The sequence below is a fragment of the Raphanus sativus genome, chromosome 6, assembly GCF_000801105.2.
Source record: "Raphanus sativus cultivar WK10039 chromosome 6, ASM80110v3, whole genome shotgun sequence".
Classification (NCBI taxonomy): Eukaryota; Viridiplantae; Streptophyta; class Magnoliopsida; order Brassicales; family Brassicaceae; genus Raphanus; species Raphanus sativus.
The window spans coordinates 26,911,817-26,928,904 of NC_079516.1; the positions used below are offsets into that span (position 1 = coordinate 26,911,817).

A 17,088-nucleotide genomic window follows, 5' to 3' on the forward strand; every position below is an offset into this window, starting at 1 on the left:
TTGCCTCTGTTACATGGCAATGTGATGAGCTCTCAGCGAGAAACTGCGCCATGTGCCGACCAAAAGCTTCCACTTGTGCATCTTCCCTCAACTCGAAATTGTGATCGACAAAAAGTTGCAAAGGGAAGCGAGATGAATCTTCTCCTCCACATCCGAGTAACCGCAAGACTCTCAACCTTGTGGTCGTGGAACCGCGGTCCCGAGTAACTGCTAAAGACCGAGCCGAGTGACTGCGAGAGAGAGTGATCCGAGTGAATGCAAGAGAGCAAACTGTGCCGAGTAACCGCGAGAGATCGAGCAGTGCCGAGTAACCGCGAGAGAGCGAATCGTGCCGAGTAACCGCGAGAGAACGAACCGTGTCGAGTAACCGCGAGAGAGCAAACGGTGTCGAATAACTGCGAGAGAGCGAACCGTAACGAGTAATCGCGAGAGAGTGAACCGTGCCAAGTAACCGCGAGAGAGCGAACGGTGTCGAATAACTGCGAGAGAGCGAATGGTGACGAGTAACCGCGAGAGAGCGAACCGTGCTGAGTAACCGCGAGAGAAACGAACTGTGTCGAGTAATCGCGAGAGAGCGAACGGTGACGATTACTCGCGAGAGAACGAACCGTGTCGAGTAGCCGCGAGAGAGCGTACCGTGCTGAGTAATCGCGAGAGAGCGAACGGTGACGAATAATCACGAGAAAGCGAACCGTGTCGAGTAACCGCGAGAGAACGAACCGTATCGAGTGATCGCGAGAGAGCGAACGGTGACGACCAAACGGTCAAACGGACTCCGAGTCCAATCTTCTTCGAAGATACTTCTCCATGCCCCACGGTGGGCGCCAACTGTTTGAACCGAAATCGGTGCTGTACAAGGGGTAGACTGATTTCGATGGTGGGGTTAGGAGAGGTCTTCATAATGAGCTTGAACTGGATAGATGGAGAGTAAAAGAGGTGTAATATGTTATAGCTGGACCCGGTGAAGGGTTGCCTACGTACCCCGAGAGGGGATCAAGCCAATCGTAGTTCTACAACGAAAGGTCACAAGTGCTTAGAAGAAAGCATGTGATTTGGTGTTTATCTCTAGAAAGTGAGAAGAGAGGCAAGATCTCAAAGAGAGGGTCCTTCTCAAGGAGGGGATGCCTCCTTATTTATAGAAGGATGAGGTCTAGGGTTTTCCTAGTCACCTCCTTTTAAATGGGCTGAGCCCATTATCTTATAGACCTTGTTGGGGGTAAAACCCATGTCCAACATGTACCTTGCGAATGTGATGGTTCTTGTGAGTTAATTTGGTCTTAGTAATTTGTACAAGCGATGTGTTTATATATCCTCACATATAGAATGTTCAGTAGATATATTGTTCTCAAATAGTAATACAGCAAGCCAACTTGGACCGATGCTGGAAAACGACGAATTTCAACTCCAAAAGCTTTGAATTTTCCACATTGTACAAAGGAACTTTCTACGTTTCACTTACATATTTTCCACGCACGCTAATGTCGACGAAGATTTTCGTAACTACCCAACATAATAAAGAACTAGATTTTCTTTTCGGTATAAGCGAAAATCTATGTTAATAATTTATTCTTACTAGGGGCGGAGCCCCGCGCAAGCGCGGGGTCGTTGACTTTGTGGTTCATCTATCTTATTGAGTTTAGTTCAATTGATGAATATGTGCATGTTTGTTTGTGTTTTCTGAAAGGGTAATAATAAAGGACATATGATCGTTATTCGTTTTGTGCTGCTTAGTTAGTGAGTTAATGTTTTGGGTATTTCGATTGTGAAGTGTTTATAATGTCTTAAAAGTTTAATAATAGAAGTAATTGTCAAAATGGTTTGATAAAGGAGTTAGATAACATACCAGTTGTTAGTGGTAGGCGTCTCTCTGTTGACGATGTTGGCTATTGTGTAAGTCCCGCCGACGTGTCTGTTTATATCTAAAATCTTAAGGTCCTTGGGTGTTGGTGACTCTAGAGATTGACACAACCCGCGCAAGCGCAGATTCATGTGCGTTGTATATGCTTTTAATTGTGAATTCTAATAATATTGGATTTTCTATTTCTGCTTTTCACTATAGTTGCGCAAACTTTCATTATGTGTTTTTTTTGAAAAGGGGCTTTCATTTATGTATTTTTTATTTCATCGTTGAAGTTATTGATTTTTGTATTTGGTTTGCATCCAAACTATATTTTAGTCATCGAGATTTTAGTCTTGTAAACAAAAGATTTAGCATTCTCCCACTTAGAGAAAGTATAACTTGTCTTATTTATCTATCACACAAATTTAAGAACCCTCTTGTAAAATCTTTTTCCCAAATAAATTTTGGTGTAAGGCTTTCTCTTGTGTACAACAAAAAAAAATGCGTCTCTAATGCAGACCATGAGTGGTTTGAACTGAAAGTTTTGACTGGGGATGAACAACAACTTTGGAATTCCTTGGGTTTTCTATTAAAGTTGGCAAACCACTGTGTACCACAAGAATTAAAGTTAGCAGCAAGAACTAAATATAGTCACTTGGATAAACATTAGAGTCTAGAGAGTCATCAAATTAAATTTGCAAATGAAAACAAAACCACACGAAGGCAAAAACCAGAAAACGCATGAGATTTTGAGTTTCTCAAGATGATATCTGTCGTTTTATCTGATTGGGCCTCTAGCAATATTATATTTCACAACTATGAAAATGTGTTAACTAAAAAGTATAATTATACAATGAATTAAAACCGAAATCAAAAATGCATTGATGAACAATGATGTAATTTTCAGAGCAACAACCAAAAAGAGTTGGGTTTAGCGATTAAATTTATTCCTGAATTTTCATCATTTTGATTCTAAGACTTTCAGTATTCACATTGCAGAAAAAATGGAACTAAAACCTAATCCTCATCATCACTCTCATCCTCATCATCTCTCATCACCAATGTATAGCTTTCTTCAATGCAGCCTCCTTTCTCTTCTCCCTCCTATATTCTTATTTTCCGCCATTCTCGTTCTCAGACTCTACCCAGCTTCATTATCCACCACAGAAGCCCAATTATCCTCATCGAATCACTCCTCCGTCACAGCAGACGACAATGCTGATCAATCCGTCGAGTCATCAGCCTCTCTATTGTGTCCTCTTTTCAGCGGTGGTGTCTTAGATCGTGAAAGGTAACTTAGAGTAAGAGCTGATGATGATAAAATTTGAGGAGCCTTGCTCTTAACCTATAACCGGGATCTTCCTACCTGGTTGAGCAAGAGTTGTGTTTGAACAAAAAAAACTTTGCAAGTTAGAGATGATTCAGTGATGGGTTTCAATTTTTTTTGAATAAAGAATTTTTCTTTTTTCTTCTTCACCTTTTTGACGCTATGCAAGCTATCATTCAACCGCTTTTCAAGAGAAATAAGTTCCCAAAAACTCATACCTTCAAGCTCCTTACCCTTGAGTCTCCTGAAAACAATGAACCAGGAAATGAAAGGCCGACGCTTTAACACAAGATCAAACACAAGTATCTTACTCAACTGCAAGCCGTAATCTCTCAAGTTCGCTCCTCAAAGATTCATCTGTCCGCACCTGCAATAACAGAGTTCATGTGAGTAAAAGGGATAACAAACGTTTATGGTAGAAAGGATCACTAATTATAGATAATAGAAACACACACCACATCACCATTATCTTGAGAAGAACAAAGTAGAAGTTGTTGTTCATCCGGAGCATTACTGTATCCGTCCTACTCTCAATTCGCTCATATTTATAGATTTGAGACGAAGGAAACGGAGACGTCGACATGGAATCTCGATCCAATGTGAATAAAAATTATGGCAGAATTAAAACAGATACATTGAACCACAGGGAAGTTGAAGAGATAACAAATGGGAGGCGAAGTGACAAGGCTCTGAAAATCGGGGACCAAATTCTCGGATGACCTTCCGTACATCCAGAATATTCAAGGATGACCTTGTTATGTTTGTCAATATTTTAAATAGTTTTTATTTAATAAAAAGGTAATAAATAACAATTCTACCCTGAACATATTTCAGTATTTACGACCCAACCGATCCTAATTCGGGTCAGACCCACCCACCCAAAGAAAAGGATCTTTGATCCATTACTAAAAACCCCTACTCCCCGACATTCTTTACTTTTTCTTGTTTTTAGTTGAACTCGTTTTGTCCTTTCCTTCTCCCTCTCACTTTCAATCCAAAGTCTGTTTTTTTTCTCTTTTTTCACTCAAACGACCAAATCATACTCTTCTTAACTTAATTCCTCTCATCTTCTACCATCTTATAGTCAAGGTAAGAAACCATCATTAGATTTGGGAATTAGGGTTTGGATTGGGAATTAGGGTTTATATAAACTCGATTTGGGATAATAATTTTGAGGTTGGATTTGCTTTGACAGGTAGAAAAACGACAATGCAGCCTGGGTGTAAGAAATTTAAGCCCAATCCTGAACCGTTGGGAGAGGGAGAGCAAATCGGAGATAATGGTTCTCCCCCGCCGTCAGATCCCCCTCCGTCGTCACCTCCGGCTCAGACATCACCTCCGGCTCAGCCATCACGTCCGGCACAGCCATCACCTCCGCCTCCGGCCCCAGAAGAGGAAGCGAACGTCAATGATAGCGGTTCACATATTTCATCGCCGTCGCCAACGGTATGTAGTTGATTATTGTTGTTTAATACTAACTGACACTTAGATTTTTGTGAATTTTTGATCAAAAAAAAGATTTTTGAGAATTTTGAGTTTTGAAGACATGTATGTGGATTTTAGGGAGGAACAAACAAACAGTTCTGATGACATTTGTGACTTAATTTTGTTGACATGTGATTGTTATTTAAATTAAACTCGTATAGAATTCATATTAATTTTTTATAGTTGTAAAACTTGTATACATGTAGTTGAGTTTATCATGACAAGAGTATGAACAAGATTTATTTCTCTGTTTCTTTGTTTGTTCTTCTCTCTGTTTTTCTTTTTTTTTTGTTTTTCTTATTGTGTCTTGTTGTTTGTAATGTGAATCAAAATACAAAAAGTACAAATATTATTGAGTTTGTGTATACACAAAAGAAGATACATATAATGAAGAGTATGATGCTTTTTTGCTATTCTAGTCTTGAATGAGAGTATGAAAAGTATGGTTTGGAGTGAGAACTTGATAATCTAGTCTCAGATTTGTTTAAATAGAACTTGTGGAACTCGTAGAACTCGTACACTTAGTACAACTGCTGACGAATTTTGTTTTATGGTTACAGGATCATTCTACTGAGGAAGAGAGCGAACCAATGAAGCCTTTGGAGTTTTATTTCAAGCCCACTGAATATGCAAAGTATCCGAAGCTGCAATCAAGATGTAATCCATATAAAACCATGAAGACTATTAAGAGTCTAAAAGGGCCAGAGATGAGTTGGTTTGAGAATCATCCTCAGTTCAAACATATCATCCACAGGGAAATGGAAAAAAACAGAAAGGTGATGGGTATGTGGATGTTGCTTCTTCGCACGGTACACATAAACAATGGAAAGAAGGAAGCTTGGTTTGTTATAAATGGTGTTCCCATTCGCTATTCAATGAGGGAACATGGCCTCCTCAGCGGATTGTATTGCCATGAATATCCAGGAGAGCTTGAAAATTTGGGGAGTTACAACTTTGTGGATAAGCACTTTGGCCAACATGACATGGTAAAAGTCAAGGATGTCAAACAAAAGTTGGTTCAAATGGTAGATGCAACTCGTGATAGGCTAAAAATGGCAGTGTTGTTCTTTCTAGCCACTGTGATTAGAGGGACAACAAGGAATGTTCAGGGAAGCATTGATCCTTTCGTACTAAGGGTCGTGGAGGACATTGAGCTATGTGAATCGTTTCCTTGGGGAAGACTCACATTTGATGGTTGTATGGAAGAGATTATGCATCTGATGAATAATTATAGAGGCAGAGTGAAGGCTTCTTGGACGTTTCCTGGTTTCATTTTACCTTTGGAGGTAAAATTTAATATTTCTATCTTTGAATACAAAATTGTAAAACTGGAAAATCTGATGAAATTTGATGATTGTGTGTAGGTTTTGGCGTTTGAATGCGTCTCAGCGTTGAAGACAGAATTTCGGGTACCTGTAAAAAGTCCTGAAACTGAGTGTCCAAGAATGTGTAAAGGGAAGTTCAGAGATTCGGGGTCAACAGGATATGGTCTCGGAGAACTATATAAGACGCTTGATGATTCGAAGGTAAATATTTTTTTTTTTGTAATTTTGATAGTATACGGGGTTCTCGGTATCAATTTTTTTATTGTTGCAGGTTATTTGCAGTATTTTAGAGCCCAGGGATGGTGAGAGAATTCTTATGGCTCGCATCATGGAAGATTATGATTTGAACGAGGAAGATGACTTAGATCCTATTGTAGATAGCTGGAAGAAGGTTCTACGCAGAAGAAATGGAAAGATTTGGTGGGAGGATCTATGGAAATTAGACATTGAAGGACGGGCATATGAACCTGAACCTGAACCTGAGGCAGAAGAAGAGCAACCTGCTGAGCCTGAAAATGTATATCTGAAGGAGCAGTTACAGCAGATGATGGTGATGATGAAGTCGATGCAAGAAGGTTTTCAGGATCAAGTTAATCAGAAGTTTGAAGAGCTGAATGGAAGGATGTGTGCTGTGGAACAATATGTCAATAGAAAGCTGAATGAAGAAAGTATGGGTTTTCAGTTTAGTGATTACTGGAGAGGAAGTCACCGTATGAACAACTTTGAAACCGGCGGAACTTCAGGTATAACTCATTTCTATAAAAGTATTATTGGTGAATCTTAATTATATTTGGGAATCTTGTTAAAATTTGTGAAAAACAGGTGGTGCTGATGAGAATGGTAGTGCAAAAGGGACGGAGCCTCAGGATGCAGCTGTCGAGAAGATCGTTCCACAGGCCAAAAACGCTGGTCCTGATACTGCGGAGAAGACGGTTTCAGAAGCTCCAGATACTCCAAATGCTGGTCAGGAAGACGCTGTCGAGAATACAGTTCCAAATGTTGGTCATGATGCTGCGGGGAAGACGGTTTCAGAAGCTCCAGATACTCCAAATGCTGGTCAGGATGAAGCTGTCGAGAAGGCAGTACCAAACGCTGGTGGTCATGCTGTGAAGAAGAAAACGCCAAGGCCTAAAAGGATGAAAAAACCTTCGAGTGTCTGTGTTACTCCTTTTGTTCCAAAGTGAGTAATGGAGTGTTTGTTTGGAAGGTTGTTGCAGGTTTTTAAACGGTTGAGGTTGCAGGTTTTTTAACAATTGTGTTGTATGAAATGTTGTATGAAGTGTTGTATGAACGCTTGTAGTAGGTTTTTTAAATGATGTATGAAATATTGTATGAAATGTGTAGGTTATTGAAACTTTTATGGGTCGCTCCATTATATGCAGTTATATTGCAGAAATAATTCTTGGAGTACAACTAGTACAAATTGGTGCAACTTGTGTTATCTCCTTGTGAAAATAAGACAAAATGCCTGTTAAATCTGTTAAAACAGAATAACTAAAACGTGGGAAACGTGTGCCATCAAATCAAACGACCCCCAAAAAAATACAGCAGAGTTGTATTCAAAACTTTTAGTTGTACAGCTTTGTAAAGAGTTGTATTTTGATGGTTTACATATATTCTTAGTAGTATCATACCTAAAACTAATTTTTTTCAGTTGTATTTATTCTTTTAGGTGACTATCCAACGTTTATGATGTTTCTAATTTATTACATATAAATAAAGATGTGCATAGTCTCTTTTCCATTTTTAAAAGATTGATATTTCTAAACTATCCTTTAAAGTATAAGGTGTAATATGTGAAAATATGTTGTTTATATAACAAATGTTGAATCATTTTTTTTCCGTTACAAATATATTGCCATTTTAAAAGATTGATACTTCTAAACTATCTTTTAGTTTTTTTTTGCTAATCCCATATGAAAATGTGTGGCTCTTTTAACCAAACACAAATAATTACATTTAAGTAGTTGTACAAGTTGTACTAGTTGCACAAGTTGTATCCTTAAGTTGTACAAGTTGTATCACTCAAGTTGTACAAGTTGTACAAGTTGTATCACTCAAGTTGTACAAGTTGTATACGTTTTTCCAGTATACTAGTTATTGTTTGGTTCTCTTGAATTGTACCTAGTAAAACCAAATAAAATCTCTAGACAGAAAATAAAATTCTTAAAACAAAAATAACGTTCATGAAACACAAATAACAGCCGCAAATCAAACACAAATGAAACACAATCAACATCCTGAGCTCTCGCCATCAAGCCAGCTCGATAAGGGAGTATTTTTTCTCTTACTCTTACTTTTTTTTCGGTATTCTCCAACTGATGGGATTCTAGTCACTTGTTTTCTTCCTTTCTTTTTCTCATAATACGGAGGTAACACATGCTTAATTTGAATCTCCTCGGGAACGTCCCAATCTGAATGATGAGGTACTGGAAAGATTGTCCTACAATAAGCCAAGACCCACTGCTCCATCCAATAATATTTAGAACAAAAATCATGGATTTCAGGCACCTCATCCTTTGCTGCTTTTGAATACTTTATGATAGCAGCTATACCATGCAGACATGGATATTTGTCAATATCAAAACACTTACAGCTGCACGTCTTCATCCTCAAGTCAACCAAATAACGTTTTCCATCGCGACCCATCACGTTGTACTCGAGTAGAAAGCTGTTTAGCTCATGCACCACTAACTTCCTTGCAATTGGACATAGTTTATGCAACTCGCCATGCACACGCGGCACTAGTACTTGTGTGTCTGGTACTCCAGCAGAAATCTTCCTATATTTATTAAACCACTCAGATATTTTTTCCACAATCGCATCAATCATTGGCAACAACGAATACTGCCTTGCCTCTGCAAAAACACCGTTGAGAGATTCCACACAATTTGTGCTGTCTATGTTGTATCTTTCTCCTGGAAAATAACACCTCGCCCATTTGCTCTCATGAACACTTCCATCTAGATACTCAATAGCAGCAGGATACCGTTTTATAAAATCATCATATAGCTTTTGGAACTCAGACTCTGTATAAGCCTGAGCACAAGCAATGAATTTTTTAGCAAGAACATCTTTCCTGACGTGTGACACATGCGATTTCACATTCCGGCACAAATGATATATGCAATATCCATGCTTTGCCTGTGGGTAGACCTCATTTACCATATTGATGATGCTTACATTTCTATCAGAAACAAACACAAGCTTAGGATCATCTGGTATTAGTGTTTTCAGTATAGTCAAAAACCACTTCCAGCTTTCATTTTTTTCACCATCAACAACACCAAAAGCAATGGGATAATGATGATGATCTGGATCTTGAGCAGCAGCAACAATAAGAACTCCACCATGTAAAGTCTTCAGATGAGTTCCATCTATAACAATCACCTTTCTCATAGCCTGAAATCCTTCGATGCAAGCTCCTAATGCAAAGAATAAATACTTAAACTGGTTTTGCTCATCCACTTCTATTTCTGTGACTGTATGAGGATTCATCTTCTTTAACATGTGCAAGTAAGAAGGCAGCCTATGAAAACTCTCCTCCGAACTACCCCGCACATCACTAGCAGCTTGCTTTCTCCCTCTCCAAGCGGTAGAATACGAAACAGTAACACCAATTTTTCCTTGAACCAAATCTATGAGAGTTTTTGGAGGTGGAGTTTTAAATTTACCCGGATAATCTTCATGCAACATAGATGCAACCAATCGTGGTGTGCCTTTCTTCAGATTTCTGGATGTAGACGTAGTCAACCGAGAGCATGTATGCATCTTGTGGTATGTTCTGACCGAGAAAAAAATTGAATTTTCACTCTTTGCTACTCGTAAAAACCATTTACAACCTTGTCCACGACATTTTAGCAAGTATAGTGTAGGTGTTGACTTCACAGTATTAACCTCAAAACAGTTCTCATGCACAGCTTTATCTACTAAATCTTTCACTTCGTCCTTACTTCCAAATTGTTGACCAATAGCTAGATCAATACCATCGTCCCATTCAACATGCACAACCTCATCTGCTTGTGAATCACGTGTGGTAACAACCTCATCTGCTTGTGAGTCACGTGTGATATCAGCCTCATAATGCATATCAACGTTATCCATGTACACCGCTTTGTCTCGTGTAACATTTTCACCATCTGAAAACTGGGGAATAATGGCCATCTGATCATCTTCTCCTAAATGCTCGTTTACTGCGTCAAGAGAAATGCCACCCTCATTAGCTTGATAATCGCTTACAAGCTCCTCATTCCTTGAAAGATGCTCAAAACTCTGGTTTTCTGAGACAAATTCAGTGAGCTCCACATGAAGAACATTTCTACACTGTTCTTTGTTGACATCAATTAAATATCCAAAAACATCTTCATCATCGTAAATATATGAAGGCCTTTTGGGATCCACTATCAATGGGATATAGCTCAGATCAAGCTTGGTCGTAGATTGATCCACCTTAATCTTCTTTCCGATTCTTTCAACCAAACGAGAATAAGTCACCTCTTCCAAAGTTCCCTTCATCACTAAACTACAAATATTTCGATTCTTCCGGTTCCACCGTACATCTTCTCCCTCGTCTGAATAATAACCTCCATAGTCGAAATGTATAACTATTCCACGAATGTCATCCATTTGTTCTCTGCAAAATAAAAATAATGAACATTAATTTTTAAAAGTTGTACAGGTTGTACAAGTCGTTAAAATTGTACAAGTTGTACAGGTTCTATACTAAATAACAGTTCACCTTCATTTATAACGATTTCACTGATCTACCTCTACAGTCTGATTCTTAATCCTATAAACATTTCAATATAAAAATGTACGTGCAATGTGTAAACAGTACAGAAAATATTTATTCAACAAGAAAAATAGAGAGGGATCAAATGATGATTCAAACTAACCTAAAGCAATGGATCCAAATGAAAGAAAAAGAAAGAAAATTCACTTACATTTCATAAAATAAGGAAGATACACCGAAATCTTATCAGCACAACAACCTTAAAACTTTTCCTGTCGGCAACAAGGAAGAAGTGGAAAAAAAGCTGAAAATATTTAATGGTGGTTGAGAGGGAACTGGTTACGTGAGAGTAATGGAGAAGGGGAGGGAAGGAGAGAGACTTTAATGTCTCAACCAATAAGAAAACTCCATTTTTTATTTTTTTGTATATTTATTTCGAAAACAAAAAAAGGAAAGAAAGGGAGAAGGACTTTTTTGTCATCACAGTATTTCATTAAAGTAGGAAGGTTATATAGAAAAGGGGAAGGTTAGATAGAAATTTTGGACGAAAGAAGAGTCATCCCAGAATTTGGTCCGAAAATCGGAGACGGCAAGGTTGAGTTCTGGAAGAAAGAACACGGAAGCCCTAAGCTTGAGACGCTTAAAACGCAGAGTTTTAGTATTTTTATCAGACCAAACACTGTAAACCAAACCCATAATCAATTCGTAGTAAACCGACCGAATGTGGGCTCCACCATCATTAAAAAAAAGGCTGACGTGGACATCCTAAGAGTAGAGAAAAGAGCCTCATTATATATATGATTTTAGAACAATTTTAAAGTAACTCAATATAATGGATCTCTATATTTTTTTATAAAAATGTATTCAAAATATGATTTATTATTTTATATTTAAAATATTATAAAATTATATTTTGTCAAAAAAAATATTATAAAATTATACTCTTTTAAAAAAATGGAAGTTTCTATTTTTTTCTCAAATTTGAAACTACTTTTCAAATTTATCTTTAAATGATAAATATTTCATAAGCACTTTAATTATATTATGAGAAGGACAAAATTAACATTTCAAAATAGCTTATAAATGTTTAAAACTAGTTTACAAAAAAAAAAGTTTAAAACTTATTTGTAGAAATTTATAAACCCAATCCTACCCCTAAATACTAGACCCTAAGGGGTTATTGAAACCAGAATTTGGAAAGAGTTTAGTGATTTTAAAAGTTGCTAGATTTGAATAAGTCTTATAGACTTAACAAATATTCTCTAAATTTCTATCAAATATTTTGTATTGCTTTCCAGAATATATATTTTTTTTTCAAAAAGTTTCTCTTTTTATGGCAATATGCAAAAATCTTTCCAGAAGTTTTTTTTCCAGAAAACATTGAACTTTTTGAATAGAAACTTATTTTGTAAACCATTCTGGAAGTTATTTGAGATTTACGTGACCATGACCATACAACCAATTTTGTATAGTAGTGTGATTACCATACTACACTTGTTTGTTTTGTCAGTCTTCATTCGGGTTCAAAGTCTTCCAAATCTCGGATTGTTGCTGTTGATACTTCTGGTTTGGGGATACTGTTTGGGTGTTTGTTGGCTTGGTGGTGCAGCTTCATTGACTGATCCGAAGATTTTGACAATGATTGATCGCACAACTCGTACTCCTCCTTGCTGTGTCCTAACGACTTTGACCATAATCTTTATACTCTAGAAGTTTCTCTTTCTGTGGCACTTGTGTTATGTTTGGTGTGTTCCTTTCTATGGCACTTGTGTTATGTTTGGTGTGTTCCTGTTCTTTGTTTTCTTATTATAATAATCATCCTGTTTCCATTGATTTTTATCTGTTTTTTTTAAACACCATTCTAGACGATTGTTATTATGTGAGTTTGGTTTCTTTCACCATTGTTGAATCAAACTGTTGTTTTATCAAGTACGAAACTAAATAATATAAGATCATGTGAGCTTGGTTGCTTCACCTTTATTGAGTTTGGTCTGGTGTGTTCACGTACACAAATATGCAGTATGTGTATGTTTTTGTTATTACACAGATTTCAAAAATCTTACGAGTATAGATGATATTTTGAAAATCCACTCTTATGAGTTAAAATATAAGGAATTCTTCTCCCAATAACAATAAAATTTAATAGAATAATAAAATCAATAATAACTAAACTTTATCAATAACAAAAGATTTGCATGGAATTTAAAAGTCTTCAAATCAATAACAATGGATTTTGATAAGACTTTTAAAATCCATAAACCAATAACACTAGATTCTCAAAATTTTATAATTCCTTTATAATTTGAATAACCAATAACTATTAGACCCAAATGTTAGTTATTGTTGAAATTGCTATCCAACTTTGTGTCATTCAAGCAATTTCTCTTAAATAATACTTTTTACAAATTTTTATATATGCAAATGTATAAGTTGTTTTATAAATTTATCAGTTACCCATATTTTAAAGTACTTTTATCTATTATTATTATTATTTTTCATAAATAATACTACATTTTATAAATATATATTTTTATCTATTTTAATATTTGAATATAATGAATGATTAATCTATTTTCATAATTTTTAACTTTGCTTAATATTAAGTAATTTTAAAAAAATTAATGTATGATTATTATATATTTATTATGTGCATATATACTTAAATTACTCTTATTTAGTTCTTTTGAATGTATATAATAGTGTTATATTTAGATTCAATTTTTAAATCATCAAAATATTTTGCTGAAATTTAAATACTACAAAATTTTCATGTTAAATGTAAGAAAAGGGAAATAAATATATATAACTATTAGTAATGTTAAGTAATATTTTATTTTTATGAAATAAGAATATATAAAAGCTTTGCTAGCTTATTTGGCAGTTATTTGCTCAATCTTTGTCGCTTTGGGTACTATGGGTAAAACGATACTTGTTTCGTGAAGATACTTCCTGGGACGTCAGAAACACAAGGCAAAGGCTAGGGTCTTGGATGTGGCGCAAAATTGCTGCATGTTCGTTCTTTGTCACTTTGGGTACCATGAGAATGCGTTCGCGCTGAAGGCTTCATTCCGTCGAGGCTCACTCCCATTTTGACAAGTGTGCTTTTGAAGATGAGATCGACTGAACTGCTAGTATCAACCAAGACTTTGGTTACAGTGCAGTCGCTGATTCCGATGTCGATGAGGAGTGAATCATTGTGAGGCATATGGACGCCCACGGTATCTTCGGCTGAAAAAGTAATTTGGGGGCTAGTCTCTGGGGTGGCGGGCCAGCGTTTTGCGGTGACTGCCTTCCGGCGGAATTCTTTCACCGATCGGACGGACTCATTGAAAGGAGGAGATCCTCCTATGATAACGTTCAATCGATGCGATTGCTCTTGATGCTTCGTCGATGGTTTTGCCGTTCGTTCGGCCCGAAGAAAATTGAGCCGAGTACGCAAATCGTGCGATTTGTGTTGATACGAGATGACTGGCTCTGGTTCGGCTGTGGAACGATCGGTCTTGTTCCGCTTGAGTTTTTCGCGGAGGTCTGAGAACTTCGAGTTAAGCTTGGCGCGGAGATCGATCATCTCTCCCTCGTCGAACTGACCGCTCGACCTCTTCAGTTCGTCTTGGCGATAAAGGGGCTCCTTTCGCTTGGAATTCAGCACGTGCCGAGCGTCGGATGCATTGAGCGTTCTCGCCGAATCGTCACCTCCCTTTTCCTCAGCGTCGATTTCCTCGGAGTGAGCGAATGTCGCAGGTCTGGTTTCGGTATATCCGTCGTAGAAGGAGTTGGGGACGGCGTCGGTCAGATCGTGAAGATCTTCCGGCGAGACTTCGGTTTATCTTCGTCGGAAGTGGAGTCATCGTCTTGTTGCGATTCGTCGACGTCATCGTTCGGGGAAGAATCCTCTGCCTTCTTCCCTTGGGACTTTTTCTTTTTGTCCCTGCTTTTACTCCAGCTCTTGTTGTTTTTCGCTGTCTTCTGCTTGGAGAGATCGGCCTTCGCGCGACTATCGCTAGTAGATGCAAGCCAGGCCTCATAGAGATGCCTGCACTCCTTAGTATCATGGCCTTTCATTTCATGATATTCACAGTACTTGCTCAAATCTCTGACGGAGGAGCTCTTCGGATTAGCAGAGGAGGAACTTCGAGGCTGTTGCGTTTTGTTTTCGGTGTCACGCTCCCAGACATTCCATCCCGGCTCCCGTACGGTGGCTGTTGTGCCCGATTGGTCGCTCTCTCCGACTGCAGAAATGATCCCTTTTCTCCTGTCATTTTTGTTGTAGGGTGCGTGCTGACGCGGTTCGTGGGCATCCATCGTCTTGGCTGCTGCTTGCTTCAGAGCTTGCTGCTTGGCGTTGAAAGCTCGTTTGTCTTCCTCTAGCCTGATGAAGTTTTTTGAGTTGTGCAGGGCGTCTTCGATGTTGATATCCGGATGCTCGTAGAGGTAGTCCCTGAACTTGGAGTTGATCCATAGGGAGTTGGTTAGGGCTTCGACGGCCGTTTGATCCGGTACAGGAACCTTGGACAGTACTTCTTTGAACTTCTCCATGAAATCCTTGAGGCTATCGGTTGACGATTGAGATAGTTTCCACAAATCAGCCATCGATGTGCCTTGACGCGTCCACATGATGTAGTTTTTGAGGAAAGACGCGGATAGGTCGTGAAAACTGTCGATCGAATGCTCCTTCAGGTGAGAGAACCAGCTGAGGGCCGGTCCGGAAAGACTCTCGACAAAAAGTTGGCAGAGACCAGCGTCTCTCTCTTCGTCAGAGAAATGGTTCCGACCCATAGCTATGTTAAAAGCTGTCATGTGATCGGTGGGATCTGTGACACCGGTGTACGGGGGGATGCGAAGCTTTTCCGCCTTCTTGATTTTGACGTTTGTTATTCGCTTGGTGAAAGGATTCCGCTGGGTGGAAGCGAGAACGTGTTCGATCTCTGGAGCCGACGTCTTGACGTGGTGGATCTTGGAGTGGATATCCCGTAAGGAGAGTTGCAAGTCGGCGATCTGACGGCTTGTAAGAGAGTCGGAGCCGTCGGTCGGTTGTGCGGTGTCGACGTGCGTCGGAGGTGCGTCGTCGGTTGGTTCGTCGGGATTAGGGTTAGGGTTAGGGTTCGTGGTGGCGAACAACCGTCGTCTGGCGGTCTCTGCTTCGTTACCTTCGCCATCGAGGGTTCCGACGGCGGCGGCGAGTGCGGCTAGACGTTCGTTCGTAGCTTTGTTTGTTTCCTCTTGTTGAACGAAGCGTGCCATGATAGCTTGCAGCATCTCAGGAACGGACGGCGTTGCGGCGACCGGCGTATCGGCGGCGGCTCCCCCTTCTAACGCCATGGGTGTGTTTTCAGAGCTCATACTAACCTTGCAAACGTTACTTTGTAAGGCCCCACGGTGGGCGCCAACTGTTGAATCCGAGTTTGTTGATCGACTGAAAGTAAAGAGGATTCGGTTTTGTGGGTCTTACGAAGACGTTTTATTGATTAGTGAACGGGTTTGAACGGACTACAAGGAGGTGAAACGAAAAGAAGAAAAGGCCGGAGCTTTGTTGAAAGCGCCGGCAAGAACACAAGGTAGATCGATTGGTTGGTAAACCCTAATCTTGCCGTCGGTGCTCTAGAGTGTATTTCGGATCCCTTTCTCTTTCCCCTTCGACCTCCTTTTATAGCTCTCGTTCTTCTGCTCCTCGTTTGCCCTAGGACTTGTTCGCCCTAGAACCTTTGGGCCTGAATTCGTGCTCAATGGGCTCGGAATCAAACGATGGCGTATTGAGCCAAAATAAGTCTAACCGATCGATCGGTCATCCGGTTTGATCGATCGATCTAATCAATCGAACCAACCTCAAAAGAGGGGTCTCATTGTCGATGGGCCGAAAGCTGTTGTTCGATGGGCCTTATGGAGGGATGTTAAATCCGTCTCCAACATATTCCGTGAGGGGGTGTGGTGTTTTCGCAGATGCAGGGATCCTCTTATCCTTTCCATGATTGTCGAGATTGAAACTTTCAATATTTTCCTAATGAACGGAAGGGATGCAGTGTTGTGGAAGAGATGGGGAGGGGGGTTGATGACTATTGTTCAAAGTTTGTTTCTTCTGAAACTTGGCACCAAATCAGACAGACCAAGGACAGAGTAAACTGGAGTAAACTGGTCTGCTTTTCGCAAGGAATTCCTCACTACGTCTTCATCACCTGGCTCGCTACTTGTGATAGATTCTCCACAGGTCATCGTACAAGCAGTTGGGGACAGCCTGATAAGACAAGAGATCACATATTTTTTGCTTGCCCCTATACTTTTATGATATGGTTGAAAGTGACAGAGAATTTCTTTGGAATGGATCCTGATTCAGATTGGGACATAACTCTTTCTCGCCTGCTCACGGGTTTGTATGATCGTCTCA

General features: G+C 39.2%; 3 protein-coding genes across 5 annotated transcripts; 1 reads left to right on the top strand and 2 right to left on the bottom strand.

Moving 5' to 3' along the window:
* Positions 1–2,648: 2,648 nt before the first annotated feature.
* On the bottom strand, positions 2,649–3,865 carry LOC130496423 (agamous-like MADS-box protein AGL18). Of its 3 annotated transcripts, none has more exons than XR_008935565.1 (4): positions 3,623–3,865; positions 3,484–3,534; positions 3,318–3,411; positions 2,649–3,206 (listed from the first exon to the last, which is right to left on the bottom strand). XR_008935565.1 is itself a non-coding variant. In XM_056988483.1 (4 exons), exons 1-4 carry the CDS (start codon positions 3,748–3,750, stop codon positions 3,186–3,188), a joined length of 291 nt encoding a protein of 96 aa, XP_056844463.1. In that variant the 5' UTR covers positions 3,751–3,865; the 3' UTR covers positions 2,649–3,185. The 3 variants fall into 3 exon arrangements, 1 of the variants encoding a protein (XP_056844463.1); XR_008935564.1 differs by having other exon boundaries at positions 3,479–3,534; XM_056988483.1 differs by having other exon boundaries at positions 3,479–3,534; positions 3,631–3,865.
* Positions 3,866–4,109: 244 nt separating this feature from the next.
* On the top strand, positions 4,110–7,333 carry LOC108811553 (uncharacterized protein At3g43530-like). The gene is made up of 6 exons (XM_018583608.2): positions 4,110–4,256; positions 4,363–4,613; positions 5,213–5,938; positions 6,017–6,178; positions 6,249–6,720; positions 6,800–7,333. Exons 2-6 carry the CDS (start codon positions 4,377–4,379, stop codon positions 7,159–7,161), a joined length of 1,959 nt encoding a protein of 652 aa, XP_018439110.1. The 5' UTR covers positions 4,110–4,256; positions 4,363–4,376; the 3' UTR covers positions 7,162–7,333.
* A 6,353-nt stretch (positions 7,334–13,686) lies between these two features.
* LOC108808239 (uncharacterized) lies at positions 13,687–16,028 on the bottom strand. Its single transcript, XM_018580417.1, has 2 exons — positions 14,527–16,028; positions 13,687–14,452 (listed from the first exon to the last, which is right to left on the bottom strand). Exons 1-2 carry the CDS (start codon positions 16,026–16,028, stop codon positions 13,687–13,689), a joined length of 2,268 nt encoding a protein of 755 aa, XP_018435919.1.
* Between the last annotated feature and the right edge of the window lie 1,060 nt (positions 16,029–17,088).

What these genes read in the sequence shown, in the direction of transcription:
- LOC130496423 (XM_056988483.1), bottom strand. Translation starts at nt 3,750, where the DNA reads ATGTCGACGTCTCCGTTTCCTTCGTCTCAAATCTATAAATATGAGCGA. An exon ending in TTGTTCTTCTCAAGATAATG is followed by an intron (nt 3,535 to 3,630) that starts GTGATGTGGTGT and finishes CTGTTATTGCAG; the next exon opens with GTGCGGACAGATGAATCTTT. An exon ending in AGATTACGGCTTGCAGTTGA is followed by an intron (nt 3,412 to 3,478) that starts GTAAGATACTTG and finishes CATTGTTTTCAG; the next exon opens with GAGACTCAAGGGTAAGGAGC.
- LOC108811553 (XM_018583608.2), top strand. Translation starts at nt 4,377, where the DNA reads ATGCAGCCTGGGTGTAAGAAATTTAAGCCCAATCCTGAACCGTTGGGA. An exon ending in GTTTCATTTTACCTTTGGAG is followed by an intron (nt 5,939 to 6,016) that starts GTAAAATTTAAT and finishes GATTGTGTGTAG; the next exon opens with GTTTTGGCGTTTGAATGCGT. An exon ending in AGACGCTTGATGATTCGAAG is followed by an intron (nt 6,179 to 6,248) that starts GTAAATATTTTT and finishes TTATTGTTGCAG; the next exon opens with GTTATTTGCAGTATTTTAGA.
- LOC108808239 (XM_018580417.1), bottom strand. Translation starts at nt 16,028, where the DNA reads ATGGCGTTAGAAGGGGGAGCCGCCGCCGATACGCCGGTCGCCGCAACG. An exon ending in TCCGACGAAGATAAACCGAA is followed by an intron (nt 14,453 to 14,526) that starts GTCTCGCCGGAA and finishes TACCGAAACCAG; the next exon opens with ACCTGCGACATTCGCTCACT.